General features: G+C 54.9%; 6 protein-coding genes across 6 annotated transcripts; 1 reads left to right on the top strand and 5 right to left on the bottom strand.

The window, feature by feature from the left end:
* Nucleotides 1–283: 283 nt before the first annotated feature.
* Nucleotides 284–2161, bottom strand: ALT_4429 (D-3-phosphoglycerate dehydrogenase 1, chloroplastic; the record flags this gene model as incomplete). The annotated part of the gene is made up of 3 exons (XM_033559892.2): nt 284–1563; nt 1634–1849; nt 1909–2161. 3 exons carry the CDS (start codon nt 2159–2161, stop codon nt 284–286), a joined length of 1749 nt encoding a protein of 582 aa, XP_033415783.1.
* A 1626-nt stretch (nt 2162–3787) lies between these two features.
* ALT_4428 (Zn(II)2Cys6 transcription factor domain-containing protein) lies at nt 3788–5329 on the top strand (the record flags this gene model as incomplete). The annotated part of the gene is made up of 2 exons (XM_033559893.2): nt 3788–3844; nt 3893–5329. The coding sequence occupies 2 exons, from the start codon at nt 3788–3790 to the stop codon at nt 5327–5329; spliced, it is 1494 nt and encodes a 497-aa protein (XP_033415784.2).
* Nucleotides 5330–5407: 78 nt separating this feature from the next.
* Nucleotides 5408–6933, bottom strand: ALT_4427 (hydroxyacid-oxoacid transhydrogenase; the record flags this gene model as incomplete). The annotated part of the gene is made up of 2 exons (XM_033559894.2): nt 5408–6473; nt 6533–6933. 2 exons carry the CDS (start codon nt 6931–6933, stop codon nt 5408–5410), a joined length of 1467 nt encoding a protein of 488 aa, XP_033415785.1.
* Nucleotides 6934–7462: 529 nt separating this feature from the next.
* Nucleotides 7463–8011, bottom strand: ALT_4426 (Bys1 family protein; the record flags this gene model as incomplete). The annotated part of the gene is made up of 1 exon (XM_033559895.2): nt 7463–8011. The coding sequence occupies one exon, from the start codon at nt 8009–8011 to the stop codon at nt 7463–7465; it is 549 nt and encodes a 182-aa protein (XP_033415786.2).
* Nucleotides 8012–8330: 319 nt separating this feature from the next.
* Nucleotides 8331–11745, bottom strand: ALT_4425 (arylsulfotransferase family protein; the record flags this gene model as incomplete). Its single annotated transcript, XM_089599744.1, has 4 exons — nt 8331–9920; nt 10722–10970; nt 11017–11233; nt 11297–11745. 4 exons carry the CDS (start codon nt 11743–11745, stop codon nt 8331–8333), a joined length of 2505 nt encoding a protein of 834 aa, XP_089456082.1.
* Nucleotides 11746–13006: 1261 nt separating this feature from the next.
* On the bottom strand, nt 13007–14592 carry ALT_4424 (sugar porter family MFS transporter; the record flags this gene model as incomplete). The annotated part of the gene is made up of 3 exons (XM_033559898.2): nt 13007–13108; nt 13158–14440; nt 14499–14592. 3 exons carry the CDS (start codon nt 14590–14592, stop codon nt 13007–13009), a joined length of 1479 nt encoding a protein of 492 aa, XP_033415789.2.
* Nucleotides 14593–14967: the final 375 nt, after the last annotated feature.

Raw genomic sequence — 14967 nt, 5'->3', positions numbered from 1 at the left:
GTGTTATTGATAGTAGAGTAAGGATTAATGGTGTTTTCATTTTGATGATATGATTATTATAGTTATGGACCTTGTGATGATGTGATTATTTTGATGCGATTGACGTGAAATGGATTGAGGGAATGCATTGTTTATCTATTTACTTCTGGTATGTATGCTATGCCCTAGACTGTGAATGCTCTGCATAATGCGGGGACTGCGATCGACACTGACAGGTCATCTGCCACAATATAGATTAACTACTACGGATCACAGGACAATTCTTGCCATTCAGGATGCTCTGTCAAAGAGAAATGACACTAGCACTCAACACTCCTCCCCCCTTGACTAACCCATCAGCCACTCGCTGGTCCACCACCTTGTCGATCCCCAGGATCATCAACGCCTCGTGCTTAGAACCTCCATCGTCCGTCTCCCCAGACGCCAATGCAAACTTCCTCGAAACAGGAGCCACCGTCATAAAGTTGATGTTGACCCCTTCCTGCCCTAAGAGACTTCCCACCGCCCCAATCTTCCCCGGAGAATCGTAGTTCTCGCAGATGAGCAGCGTTCCCTCCGGGACGAACGAGGTCTCAAACCGGCCCAGCCGATTAATCAACGGCTGGTCGCCGCTGCACGTCCCGGAGATGATTCGCTGGTCTTGCGGCACAGGTCCGACCTGAGAGGTAGCCTCCGGCGCAGGCGCACGGGACGAGGCGCGCGAAGGCGGCCTCGCGACAAGCGTCACAAGAGACGAATACGAATGATCCGCCGGATCGCGCGAGTGCTGCTCGTTGACGAAGATGCCGCGTTCGCGCGCGACCAGTTCCGCATTGACGATGTTGATGTTGATGCCCTCGGAGCTGCTGATCGGGGCCAGGAGGCCCTTGATCAGCGCGGCGAACAGCGGCCGCGTGTTGCTGATGCCTGCCACCTCGCCGTGGTAGATGAGATCAAAAGTGTTGCGCGTCATGGACCCGCCCACGGTCGAAGCGTAGTGCTGCGTGTATAGGCTGCCCATCTTTTCAACGAGCCGGACAAACGGCTGCAGCTTGCGGTATTCCTCGGGCAGGATGAGAGGCGCGTTGACGGCGCTGCGTGGGAGGGAGCCGTTGAGGATCTGGAGGACCTGCTCGCAGACGTCGATGGAGACGTTTTCCTGCGCTTCGACCGTGGAGGCGCCGAGGTGCGGAGTGACGACCGCGCGGGGATGGGCGATCAGCCGGGCGGCAGTCGAGTCGGGCTGGGGAGGTTCGGACGTGAAGACGTCGATGGCGGCTGCGGCCAGATGGCCTGCGTCCAGGGCCTCCAGCAGAGCGGCTTCGTCGATGGTGCCGCCGCGAGCGACGTTGAGGATGCGGGAGCCAGCCTTCATCTGCGCGAGTTCGGCCGTCGAGATCATCCCCTTGGTTGACGCGATCAACGGCGTGTGGATGGTGAGAAAATCCGCCGTAGTCAGTAGTTCTGACAGTGATGAGACCAGGGTGACAGACGCGGACGCCGCCACGGCAGGAGACGCATACGGATCGAGCGCGTTGACGTTCATTCCTAGCCCTTTGGCCAGTCGTGCAACCGTCAAGCCGACTGTTCAGTCAGCCATACACTCGACCGCATAGTAGTGTAATGATGTCTCGTTCCTCATGCAGAAGCTCACCTTTTCCCAAACCGATGATCGACAAGGTCTTGCCCTTCACCTCGACTCCGACAAACTTGCTCCGTTCCCATTTGCCGCTCTTCAGACTGCTGCAGGCCTCGGGGATGTTCCGCGCCATGGCCATCAGGAGGGCAATGGTATGTTCTGCAGCAGCCCCGATGTTGCCTGACGGCGAGTTGACGACGACGATGCCTAGCTTGGTGGCTTCCTCGACATCTGTGCCGTGACTTGTCAGTGTGCCATAGATCAAGCCTGGGGACTAGGGGCTAACTCACCCACGTTGTCCACTCCTACTCCCGCTCTGGCAACTACCTTGAGTTGTTTGGCGGCTCGAAGGAGACTGGCCGTGACTTTGGTTTCGGAGCGGACGACCAGAGCTTCATATTCGGGAATGATCTGGAGAAGTTCATCCGCATCCAGACCCTTTCGCTCGTCTACTTCGAGCGACGCACGCAGAAGAGCCAGTCCATCTGGCGAGAGTTTTTCCGGCACGAGGACTTTGGGAGGGGGCGGTTTGGCTGAGGGCATGATTGCGGCCGTTTGAGTGGAACGATTGTATTGAAGAAACCAGTGGTTGGATTAGAAGCTTTATGCCTGATATATAACCAAATCAATGAGGCCGTAGTCAATTGACTCTGTCGAGGGGAATGCATTAGCCAGAGTGCATACATTGACAGCCATTGGGCCAAAACGCCACCAGTATGCTGTAACCACTAAGGCAGGTATACCTCGAACAATAGCATCACATCTTATTGCAGCTCATGTGTGTATCTCTTCCCCGTACCAATCATCGCGAGACTGGTTAATCTGCATAAAGTGAGTACATTGTGAGACTGCGGGGTTGCGGGACGGCGTCTCTGTGATTCGTGGATATCATGATCCTCATCTTTGGCAATAGGTAGATTGTCCTTCTTTGCTTTTATCTTGTGTCATCTGATGTTTGTTATTGTCGAGTTTGCCGCTGAATATCATGTCCCTTGAGACTTGATGAGATGAGCATGAGATAGAGTACTTGATGTATCATCATCCTTTCGACAAAGCTCTCCGTTTCCTGACTTGGTATCTCTTAAGTTCGACCAAGAGAATGACCGATCAAATCATTTCCTATTGCGGCTCACTAGAGAGAAGGAAAGAATGAAGGTATGTGGGGTACGGGCCATATCATCATCGTGTTGCTATTCTAGTCATTATGGCCCAGTGCAGACTGTTAGTATTATTAGAGGGTAAGCACTCTACCCATCAATATCATCATCCAGCCATAAGGGCCATCCATACGAAGGAGGGCTTTCAGGATACTGACGAACACGAGCCAAGTGGGTCACATCGTATCATCCAATTCTGTAACTGACTCCTCTAGCTCTTTGGCGATTGTTTCACGAGTGGATATCCAAAAAAGGCAAAGCACAGATCAGCAGAGCATCGATGCAGGCTCGTATATCCCGTCTAACGAGAGCCGCGCCGAGAAACGCGCCAATCATGAGGCATCCACTACGAGGATGATGCTATTTTAATCACTAGCCGACCTGTTGACTTCGGATTCATCAAGCTACCGTTTGAGAGTTTGACTTGACCTCATCTTGATTCTCTGTCACGGCCCCCATGCTTGCTGGGCAGCGATTCGTTCGTGAGGAATAATTATACCAGCATCGCCTGAGATCATGGCAGCAACGAGTCAGTCTAGCTGGTCAGCATCAGGATATTCCACGGAGTATCCTCGATAAATCTTTTCGAGACGTCAACGTCAAGAATCGTGGGGGCCATGGGCCATAGCATGGCACCTCGTGGCCCTTGCAGGATCATCATAGCTCAACAGCCGGTCGAGATGCAGATCCAAAAAAAGGTTAACGGCCTGTCCTGAGACTGGCGATTGTCAGTCTGGACGTCGTCATTCGGCGTGTGCTCGTACTTCCAGAATTCGGCCAGTTGGGGGTCCTTTTGCACCTGTTTATCTCTGGGATGCATAGAAAAGGTCCTCGTCTCGATGTGATTGAATTCATCAAACTCTCACACACACACACACACACACACACACACAAACTCTCCTTCAACACGTTCCTTCAACACATTCCTTTCTTGTCGTCTTGCAAGCGTTTCTTTTTGTGCTCTATAGATTGTTGTCAACGTTGTCCACGCTGGCCGTGCCTGTAAGATACGATGGTCGGAGTCCCCCATAGCACAGGCTGCTCGCTGTGCCGCGAGAGACGGATCAAGGTTGGTGCTCCCCCTCCTCTGCCATTGTGACCCGATCTGACAAAACAGTGCGACGAGGCCGTCCCTCAATGCTCACAATGCCGGAAATACGGCCGCCCGTGTCCAGGCTACCGCCGCACCTTTCGCTTCCAGGACGAAGGACCAGCCCTCCAACGACGGCACCAGTCACGGTCCCAGTCTCGCAGACGTCTAGAGTCAACTACAGATGCTGCAGCTGCCGCTGCAGCTGCCGTTCGCAACAACGCCATCGCAATGATGCGCCAGACCCGCTCAGAAGACCCCTCCTCCGCCGCCCAAAGCCAAACCCACCTCCACCAAATGCAACTGCAAATGCAAATGCAACTCCAACAACCACACCTCTTCGCCTCCTTTCTCCACTCCGCCTTTCCAACGCTCTACACCTCCAACATCTTCCGCGCACACAACCGCCCCGACTTCCTCGCGCACGTCGCCTCCTCCTACGCCTCCGGCGCAGCCCCCTACCTCGCCGCCACCCTCGCCTGTCTCACATCAATCTACACCGCGCAGTTCTCCCCCGATCCCGCGCAGTACACCCGGCGCAGCCGCCAGCTGTACGCGCACGCACTCACACACGTTGTCGCGGCACTGCACTCCCCCGCTGCACTGTCCGCCCCGCTGTTAGCCACCATCATGATGCTCGCGGTGTACGAGATGTACGCGCGGACCTCGCCGGACGCGTTCGTCGTGCACGTTGATGGTGTGAGGAGGATCATGCTAGCGAGGGGGCCGGGTCTGCACTTCACCGACGACAACGACAACGACAGCCAGCCACACACTCCCACCAGCGCCAGCGGCGAACAACCACCAGCTAGCGCGAGCGCTGGAGCTGGAGCTGGTGCTGAAGGCCCCGGCTTCGCGCGCGGCTGCTACATCGCCTTCCGCGGCTTCCTCGTCGCAACCGCCATCTACGAGGGGCGCGCGTGCTTCCTAGACGAGGAGGAATGGCTGCGGTTTGCGGGGAGGATCCGCGCCGAGGATGTGCGCAAGGCGGGGCGCGATGCGCGCGTGGTGGATGTTTGTGAGCGGATTTGGATGGAGGTTGTGCGGTGTCCGAGGTATTTTGCCGAGGCCTCGCCGGAGGACTTCCCGGAGGACTTCCCGGAGGGAGAGAGCCCGGTGGAGGGTGAAGGCGTGGGTGAGGGGCTGGTAGCCAGGGTGCGGGCGACCAAGGGCCGGCTGGTTCGGTTGGTTCAAGAGCTGCGGGGGGTAATTGGGCCAAGTGGTCGAGGGGATACTGGCCCCGGGCTCCTACTGCAGGGGGCGGAGGATATGGTGGCTGCGTTGCAGAGCCTGCTGGTTTGGCTTCGGGTTGGTCGACGACGAGGAGGCTTCCGCGTGGTGTCGGACTTTCAGCGCGGGGTGTCGAGTGCGTCGAGCGAGGCTTTGCCTGTCACTTGGCTGGACCGGGTGGCGTCTTCGATGGGGGTGATAGGCTTGAGGATTATCTGGGAGGATAGCATATAGAAGTATCATGTATAGTGATTGCATATCATGGAGTACGGTGGCGTTGATAGAATGCATTGTTTTGTTATGTACGAGACACTAATATTCCATCGACTGCTCGAGTAACCCCCTCAACTCCTCCCTCTCTCTTTCCAGCTCGCCACTCAAATTCGGCGCCAGCATCAACACCCGCTGCTGCGGGATCGTCCCCTCAACCAACGAGTCGATATCCGAATGCTTGAAGCCCAGATCCTTCAATCCACGCGGCTGGTCGCCCAGCTCGGCCAAGAACTTGGCCAGCGCCTCGCCGAGGACCTCGCCGGCGCTCTCGCGCTTGACGTTCGAGACATCCACGCCAAAAGCCTCAGCGGCAGCCAGATGGCGGTCGGGGTTTGAGGCAGCCGTGAAGCGGAAAACCGCCGGCGCGGTGACGGCGACAGACACCCCATGAGGAATAATCGGGTGGTCCACGTCATACCCCGCATGCTTGTACCCCGGGTTCTGGCTGGAGATGGGGTAGCTCATGCCATGACATAAATGGACACCGGCATTCCCGAAACCAACACCGGCCAGGGTGGCGGCCAGGAGCATCTGGGACTGGGCCTCAAAGTCGTCTGGGTCGCGGACGGCGCGGGGGAGGTACTTGACGGTGCTGCGTAGGGCCTGGAGCGAGAATATGTCGGAGATCGGGTTGGCGCCCTGGTAGGCGGGGCGGTTGATGGGGTTGGTGGGGCGCGGGGTGCGCTCGTTGTAAGGGATGGCGGTCCAGGATTCGAGCGAGTGGCAGAGGACGTCAAGACCCGAAGAGGCGTGGACGGCCGCGGGCATGGTGCGGGTGTTGAGCGGGTCGCAGATGCCCAGCGTGGGCTTGAGGTTGCGGTGGGCGATGCCTGTTTTGGCTTTTTTCGACACGAGGTCGAAGATGGCGGTTCCTGTGGTCTCGGAACCGGTGCCTGCAGTTGTTGGAACGGCGACCAGCGGCCGCAGGGCCTTGGTGACGGGCAGTCCTTTGCCAAGGGGGGCGTTGACAAAGTCGAGAAAGTCGGCCTCGGGGAAGACGGTGTAGAGGTTCATCAGCTTGGCCGTGTCGATGACCGAGCCGCCGCCGACAGCCAGAAAGGCATCGGGGTTATACGGCTTTGCAAACGCAATAGCATCTTTCACTCTGCTGGAGGTTAGCGTGCCTGACTCCGTCACGGCAGTCTGCAGTCTGTTTGCACTTACGAGCTATCCTTTGGCTCCACGCGCACCTTGTCATAAACCGTAAACTCAATCCCCTCTTTTGACAGACCTTCCACTGCCTGTTTCATAGCATCCAGCTTGGCCACGTTCTGGTCGGTCACGATACACACGCGCTTGGCCTTCATATTGGCGAAATCCATGCCGACTTCCCTCGTCGCGCCAGGGCCGAAGCGGATACTCGAGGCGGCCATTTCAAAAGCGTACTCTTTCTGGCGCGAGGGGTCAACGGGGGTGGCCAGACGGCGGACATGGTTGGATTGCAGGTGATGGTGGTGATTGGGGTTGGAGTGGCAGGGACAGGAGGGAGGATGGGTGTATTGCACTGTGCGGAGGAGATTGAGGGCCCTGTTGGCGGCAGAGGGCACAACACGTATCGAAGTCATCTTGATTAGGAGTTGTCGTGATAATAGCGAGGTATGGTTGTGGGAGAACAAGGGAGATGGCAAAGTGCGGGGAAATATTAATGGGGATCTCCAATTATTTATTCAGCGGGTCAGCCTCGGTCTTCTGGCCGAATATCCAGCGTCCATAAAGGAGTCAGAAGATAATCTCGGCCAACCGAGCGAATAGACGGCATTCTTGATCTTCTTCAGCTCAGCAGTCTGTACTACGACACGTGTTTACTTCCGCGTCTACTTAGGAATGATAGCAATCATCGCCATCAGCGTTATGGATCAGGAATGTATGCTCTACTACTCCAACTGTATACTGAGATAATGCCGAGGTTAATGTGGGGAAGACACAGTACACAACTACACCTTTTCCTACAGTAAATACCATCAGATAACTAATATCATAAGAAAACACATTGAATTACTACTGCATAGCAAGAAAGCAAATAGAACATAGCACTACCATATTACCATACCCCTCCATCTCATCTCACCTCCATAAGATCCTCCAAGGATAGATCTAACAAACCGTCAGAACCAAATCCCCCTGCGCACCCGCAACCCTAACCATACTTCCCCCAGGCGACACCCCATCCTCCCACTCAATCTTTTTCTCCTCATCTTCCTCCCCCTCCCCAACCAGACCCCGATACTCCACCGCCACAGGACTCCCTAGGAACGGATCCCCAAAAACATCCGACAAATCATACCAAACCTGCTCTCCCACAAGGTTATACGCAAACACCATCTGCGGCGCTGCGGCATACAGCCCGTCCTGCACGCGCGTGATCTTCAGCGCGATGCCGCCGCTTGCGGGGTCCCGGCGGTAGGCCTCGGTGTAGGTGGTGTTTGGGGGAATGGTGAATTGGGGGGAGATGGTTGAGCCGACGGACCAGAGGTAGATGGTGGTGGTGCAGGTGTTGTGGATGAGGGCGTGGCCGAGGGTTTGGTTTGTTGGTCTTGTTTTCAAGGTCATGGGCAGGGGTGGTTTCATGGTGACTGGCTGGTGAGGGATGGCTAGAGCCAAGGGGGAGAGACAGAGCGCGAGGCCGAGAAGGTTGAAATGCATTTTGAGTTTGAGTTTCTGTTCTGTTCTGGCGTTGTTGTGTTGTTGTTAGGTTAGGTTGAAGTGAGGTTATGTTGAGGGTGATGGTCGGTTTATATATCTAGAGACTCTAGCCAAGTGATATCATGTCTACTCTGTGTACAGTGTAGGCTTTGATGTGGTACATCCGTAGTGCAACGATGTACCCGAGTTAATGTACAGTCAGTAAGCGGTGAGTTGAGTAACAGTCGATAGTCCATGCTATGCTGTCTATTAATAGGATGTGAAATGTGATGTATATGTACAGTGACAGATGCAGTGACAGATGAAATACACTGGCGTGCTAGAAACTGACAACAGGCGACATGCCCAGAGGGATATCTCCCCGACGAGCAACCACCTGGAGATACTTTGTCTTTAACCCCCGAACCGTACCAGACGTCTCGAAGCCAGTGCGCTTAAAGGTAGTGACAATGGTGGTACTGACAGAGTCTGGCGCGTCAGCGGCCATCACAGCCCAATTGTCATACTCAGTTGCGCCGTTCCAGCTCATAAACACCTGCGCAGAATCATGGGATACCCGACGAGCCACAATCGCCGGTGCCCAAAACGGCGTCGCCTTCCAGGCACACTTGTACCCCCGGTACGAGGCTACCTCGTTGTCGGTGCCAAACTGCGCCGTGAGGACCTGCTTGTTGTTGGCGTCAAACTCTTTGATTTTGGCAATCGACCCATAGCCCAGCACGACATGCCCCGACGAACTCAGCTGTTGGTAGTTGCCTTGACTGACGCTGTGGATGACGTCTTTGCTGTCGCTCAGGGTGCGAAGCGTCTTTGCCGTGCGGTTGACCAGATCCACTGCATAACTCAAACCCGTCGACGCCGCAACAGTCTCAGTAGGGGTGTTGGCGTTGTTGAACAGACTCAGGATCATGCCGGTTTCTGTCTTGTTGTAGATGCGCATGTCGTGCTGCCAGGAGAAGACCCCGGCCTGGTCTAGTGTAAAGTCGCCCTTGCCCAGTTCGCCCTGGTCCGTCAGTACCCTAACGCACAAAAAAAGGTGGTGGGGGGGGGGGGGGGGGGGGGGGGGGGGGGGGTAAAGGGGTAATACGCTGAATTGCCACATGACCGTCCCATTAGCATGGACATAATACCCAGACCAGTAGTGACGCAAAGAGACGAGATACCCCTCGTCAAACAGTTCCACCGAGTTGATATGATACGCATCCCACGGCTGGTCGTGCGTTCCATGATCGACGTCAATCCCCTGCTTGGAATCCGTCAAGGCAATCTGGTCGGCATGCTCCAGTGCACTCCACGAATGCACAATCTCATTGGTAGCAATGTCGATCTCATAAAACAGACTGTCCAGCATGTAATCCTCCGGCGTCCCCCCGATCGATGTCAGCGACTGCTGGGTGACATTGTAGGCCGTGACCAGCAACGTATTGCGGTCCGAGATGTGACTCTCGTGCAGGTCAATGAACGAATCCGGAACAATGTTGTCCGGGGTTACAAAGTTCCCCTGCAGGGTCACCGTGTAGATCTCCCGGTAGGTGTTGTCGAGAATGTGGACGGAGCCGTATCCAAAGCCCAGGTCGGTCATGTTGCCGGCCCAGAAGGTGATGACATCCTGGTTGAACAGTCGCTGCACCCGGAAATTGGCCGTCACCTCGTCCGGGCCCTGGTAGACCAGGTTGCCGTCCTCGTCGTAAATCAACGCCGCCGTGCCTTCTGGTTTGTTGCCCCGGGGGCCAACAAAGAGATACCCCGGGTCGGTGGTGCCGCTCTTGGTGACTTGGATCTGCGGAGGTTGGTATGGCGCAGTCTGCAGGGTCATGTACGGCCAGGTATCTACTGCCACACAGAGTGACAGTAGGGCCCACCCGGCTGTGAGCCCGAGTAACCCTCGGCCTGGCATTTCAACGGCAATCTATAGACCAATGAACGTGTATGTATACAAACGAGTGACAAAGGTTGGACAAAACAAAGAAAAAGCAAACAGGACGTAGGCAAGTAGATATAACACTGAAGGAGAGGACGGCGATCTACAGGGGCGACGAACAGAAAATCAACATGAGATCAGATTCGACCTGCACGGAATCATGATCTCCACTGGAGCCAGTTGATGGATCCTAGTCGTCGGAGATTGGCAGGCCAAGTGGAATCACCAGGTTTTGATGGCCCTGCCGCGCAAGCAGATACAGCGATCGTAGATTAGACCAAGCAAGACACCACTTTGACCAGGAACCTGGAAATCATTGATTAAATCGTCAAATTGATTGATAGAAAGAGTATCAAATTCGAAGGTCAATATTATTGCGGCGGCGCAAGGAACAACACTTGGCAGATCCACCAACTGCACTAGTCCGAAAGGGGGGTCGTGCCAACTGGAAAGCTCACAGCATACAGAGGAAAAGATCGACAGCAGCATTCCATTCGTCATGGTCAGTCGACTCTTCTGCCGACGGGCTGCGCCGGAGTATGACAGGCCTCTGTTTCAAATGCTTAATCTTGTTTGAGATTTATCGTAATCAATTGTCCTGCATAGGTGGCACGTGCGAAGCTGCCTGATCTAGATAGTAAATACTAAATCGACGGCATGTGCACCTCTGGAGATATTCGAGAGATATAGGCATCAATCAACATGTTCAATTATGTCATGTATGTATATATACATCATTATACTGATTATATCCTACTCCTATCCCCTGACATGTTCGCGTGTATATACCTTTGGGAGTGAGTCTGATTTCCTCCCATCTCCCCTATTCCCAGTCAGGGCTTCAATATCCTCATCCGTCGGGCGTAACCGTCCACTGCCCTCCATACGATGATGCTGATGGTGATGCTCGCCGGTATGTAACAGGATTTCACCGCCCATGTTCCGTTTCCGAAGCCAGTAGGCGCGCATGCGATCTAGGGCGGTTTTGAAGTCGTCGAGGATGACCGTGTCGCAGAGACATTTGAAAATAAACGACAACTGTGCGGTCAGCAGAGTCCTTGAAGAAGACGGTAGAGATAAATACCTTCCAGAATGGCTCAATCCCCGTCGGCAAGGACGAATGGCTAAACACGTTGAGGACGCTGCAGGTATCGACGACCATGAAAGCAATGGAGAGACACATGGACGCCAGCATGATGCCAAACCGCGGGGAGACGCTGACCAGCTCAATGATCCCAAAGTTGTATTCGCGTTTGATGGTGTAGAAGAGGGAGCAGGTGGTGAAGATCCACCAGGGGTCACTACTCAATCAGCTTATCAGCTTATCACCATTCCGCCTGGAGGCAAATGGAGGGCGAACAAACCGGAAAATGGGCTCGAGCGGCCTCGTGGTCAGGAAAATCTTGTTGTAGTTGTTGAAGTAGGCAAAATTGGCATAGATCTCCAGCACCCAGTAGGGCTGCGCCAGGATCACGGTCCCGATATAGAACAGCGACACCTTTCGCGACATGAACGGGCGGTTCTTCATCCAGGCGATCACATTGTGCAAGCTCCACGACACATTCAGCCCGACGGCCGTGACGCTTTGGTACCACCCATACACAGGGTCCTTGGGGAAGATGAAGGTCCCATTGGGCATGGCCAGGATCAACTCGAGCAGAATCAATTTATGGAGCAGAATGTGCTTCTTCATGTTGACAAAGGTCACTGAGGCCATGACCAGCAGGCAGCCCAGCATGAGGCCCTGGCCCCATGCCTCAAGCACGAGGCCATCGGGATTGGTGGGTCGCGAGATGCGATCCGACGTCGACATTGGTCACAGTTGCATACTGAAACGGGCAATAAAATAAAAAAGTAAACCGGAGAACAGAAGGAAGGACAAAGGCCGGTGAAAGAACGGAGGGTATTCGGTGAATAAGAAAGGTAAGGAATGGAGGCGAGCTGCAGGTGAAAAAGAAGAGTAGTGGGACGCACACGAGATATAACGGTCAGTGGGGTGCAAAATTCTGGAGATTCGGAACCGTGAGACTGGAGAATATGGGGTAGCGAGATCGAGGAGAATCGGCTACTGTCTAGACTCAGGACCCAAAACCAGACCCACGAGGCGATATATAATAATGCCACAGCCACATGGCTAGATGACGCTGGAAATCCCTGAGAGGAGACAGACAGAGACACCGGCCGAAGGTTAAGAAAAGGTCAAAGAGCCGTGGCCGTAGCAGTCGGCACAACCACCGTCCTGGGGGATAATTCACGCGATTGGTCTAGAAATGTCCCTTCCAGTCAGAGCTTTCCAGGGAACCGGCCCGGAAACAGGGATAGGAAGGACCAGAGGCCAGCGTGTGGTCTTTGCATTCTGCCTCGAGTCTGTCCAGGTCTGTGCCTGTCTGTGCCCGTCTCTTATAGTTGCTTCTTTGATAGACGTGCATTGTCTGATACTTTGGACTACTTGACCCTCACTGTAACCTTGTCAATCCTGTTGACTATCGGTCGGCACGGACAGTGAAGCTTGTCAAGAAACACACAGTCTCATAAAGTCACGGACGGGGGAACGGAAAACGGTCCTATGGAAGACGGAGACGAGAAAAGTTTGCCACTGCGGAGAAGGGAAGTCCGGGGACAAGAACCAATGTAAAGGCCTCAAATGGCTCCGTCCCCTGGCTTAGGCTAGGACTAGAGCAAGGTCCCCGCTTAGTTTTACTTGGCTTCGTATTAGTTTTCTCCAGAGTAGTCCACGAGCAGGTGACAATGAAGTAATGAAGTCGATAGCAAGACAAATAATAATGTCGAGTCAGGTGTCGATCTGTTCTGCTGATCTGTCTCAGTGAGACTCAGCCTTATGGATAGTATCTTGTCCGCCATCACACGAAGTAGAGTCTCAGTTAAATCAATTGAGCCGGTTCAAAGAAGAAAACAGGGCTCTTGTCTTCGGCTGCTGCCTGCATGCATGTGAAACCGACTACGCCACGTTTAAGTACTATAAACTCCAGCCAAAGTATAACCAGATCCCATTACGTGCAGCTTCATTCATAGGACAGTCCGGCCAATCAAGACCCCTCCTGAACCGAAAAGATTCAAGCCGTCTTGACTGACGGCGCTGCCTCGTCGTCGGTGCTCTTTTCCCGAGGTCCTCCCCCAAACACATTCTGCATTTCTTCCAGAGAATGGCGGGATGTCTATGTGCTGGTTAGTCGTAGTGAGGACAGAGGACGAGGGAACACTTACCTCTCGCAAAAAGAACCACGAATATCCGATAATAGAATAGTTGAAAATGGCAAACATCAGGAACATGCGCCATCCAATATTCTCAATCGCGTGCGGCGTCACCTGCGACATCATAAAGTTGAACAGCCACTGCGACGCCGCCCCCACCGTCACGCCCACTTCGCGCGTGCGACTCGAGAAGATTTCTCCCACGTACAGCCATGGCAGTGGACCCCAGGACATATTGAAGCTGAAGGCCTCGGCATAAGTCATGATGATCATGGCGATGCCCGCGTGCGTCGCTCCAGTCTCAGCAGCGCCCGTCGACGCTTTCGTTGGATGCGTCGCCAGTACACACGCGATGATGAGCATAAAAGAGCCCATCGCGCCCGCGCCGACCATGAACGGGACTCGTCGCCCGATCCGGTCCATGACAAACAGCTGAAAGACACTGACCCCGACCACCTTGACCACGCCGAAGAACCCCGTCACCAGCTTGGCCGAGGTGCCCGCGCCGACCGCCGCGAAGATCTGCGTCGCATAGTACGCCAGCGAGGTGTTGCCCGTCAGCTGCGCACACAGCTGGATCGTGACGGCAATGAAGATCCGGTACCGATTCGCCGGCAGCAGCAGCTCGCGCCAGGTCCAGTTCTCCCGCACGCGCGCCTCCTCCTCGAGCCCCGTCAGGATCTCGTCAAACTCCTGCCGCAGTTCGGCCGTCTCCTCGCCGCCGCGCACCCATCGCAGCGAATCCCACGCGGCGTCAGTTCGCCCCTTGGCCGCCAGCCACCGCGCGCTCTCCTTGACGGTACACATGCCCGCCAGCAGCAGCGTCGACGGCAGCAGCTGCAGCCCCAGCGCGATCTGCCACTGTTTTGTTGCGGACGGCTGGTCCTTGGACACCGCGTACGTCACCCAGTACGCGACCATCACGCCGCACGCAAAGAACCACTGGAAACACGCCCCCAGCCGCCCGCGGAACTCCTTGGGCGACATCTCCGCCGCATACATGGGGATCAGCACCGTCGCGGCGCCGATCCCCATCCCGGCAATCACGCGGCCGGCGTAAAAGGTGCCCAGGGTATGCGAGTTGACGACCTGCAGGATCGTGCCGAGCGTGAACACCAGCGAGCTGATGATCAATCCGCTCCGGCGGCCCAGCCGCGAGGCCACGGGAGTGGTGAAGAAACATCCGAAAAATGCGCCAGCCTGCAGGATAGAAACAGCATTCGAGTTGACGGTGGTTTTCTGCGCTTGAGTATATCGAAAGTCCTTCTGGAAGGATTCCAGCGTGAGAACGCCGCCTGTCAATTGTCAATTAGCTGGTCGTTTTTTTCTTTTTCTGGATAGGGAGCAACGCACTGATTATCCCCGTGTCGAACGCAAAGGCAAACGAGCCCATGCAACTGGCCGATACCAGATAAATGGCCCGCAGCAAGCCAAGTCTTTTGCCCATATCGCTTAGTATCTCGTCTCTTAGCCTCAGAGACAAGCTGCAGAAAAGAGGCGAGGTTCAGCTATAAATCAGGTAAAGATAAAGACAGGTCAATGCATTGCATGCCAATCATCCCTGCCGTTGCGTGATCTGAGGCGTCAGAGTCGGTGTCACACCCGCAACACGAAGCTGCGCCGAACAGGAAAGCTTGCGGATGATCCCGTATCCTGATAGGTGACTCCTTGATGCCATGCGGTTTTAGTGTCGGCAGATTTCTTTGTCTCTTGCGTTGCGAGTCAGCAAGCATGCTTGGAGCCGAGTCCCGAGCCGCTCGGCTATTCTTATTGACTGACTCGTGCTATCGATGATGGGATGTAAATGATCGTAATTCTAAGT

Source organism: Aspergillus lentulus, assembly GCF_001445615.1.
Source record: "Aspergillus lentulus DNA, contig: Alt08, strain: IFM 54703, whole genome shotgun sequence".
Lineage (NCBI taxonomy): Eukaryota > Fungi > Ascomycota > Eurotiomycetes > Eurotiales > Aspergillaceae > Aspergillus > Aspergillus lentulus.
The sequence above is the reverse complement of the archived record's forward strand: the minus strand, read 5'-3'. Positions and strand labels throughout refer to the sequence as shown.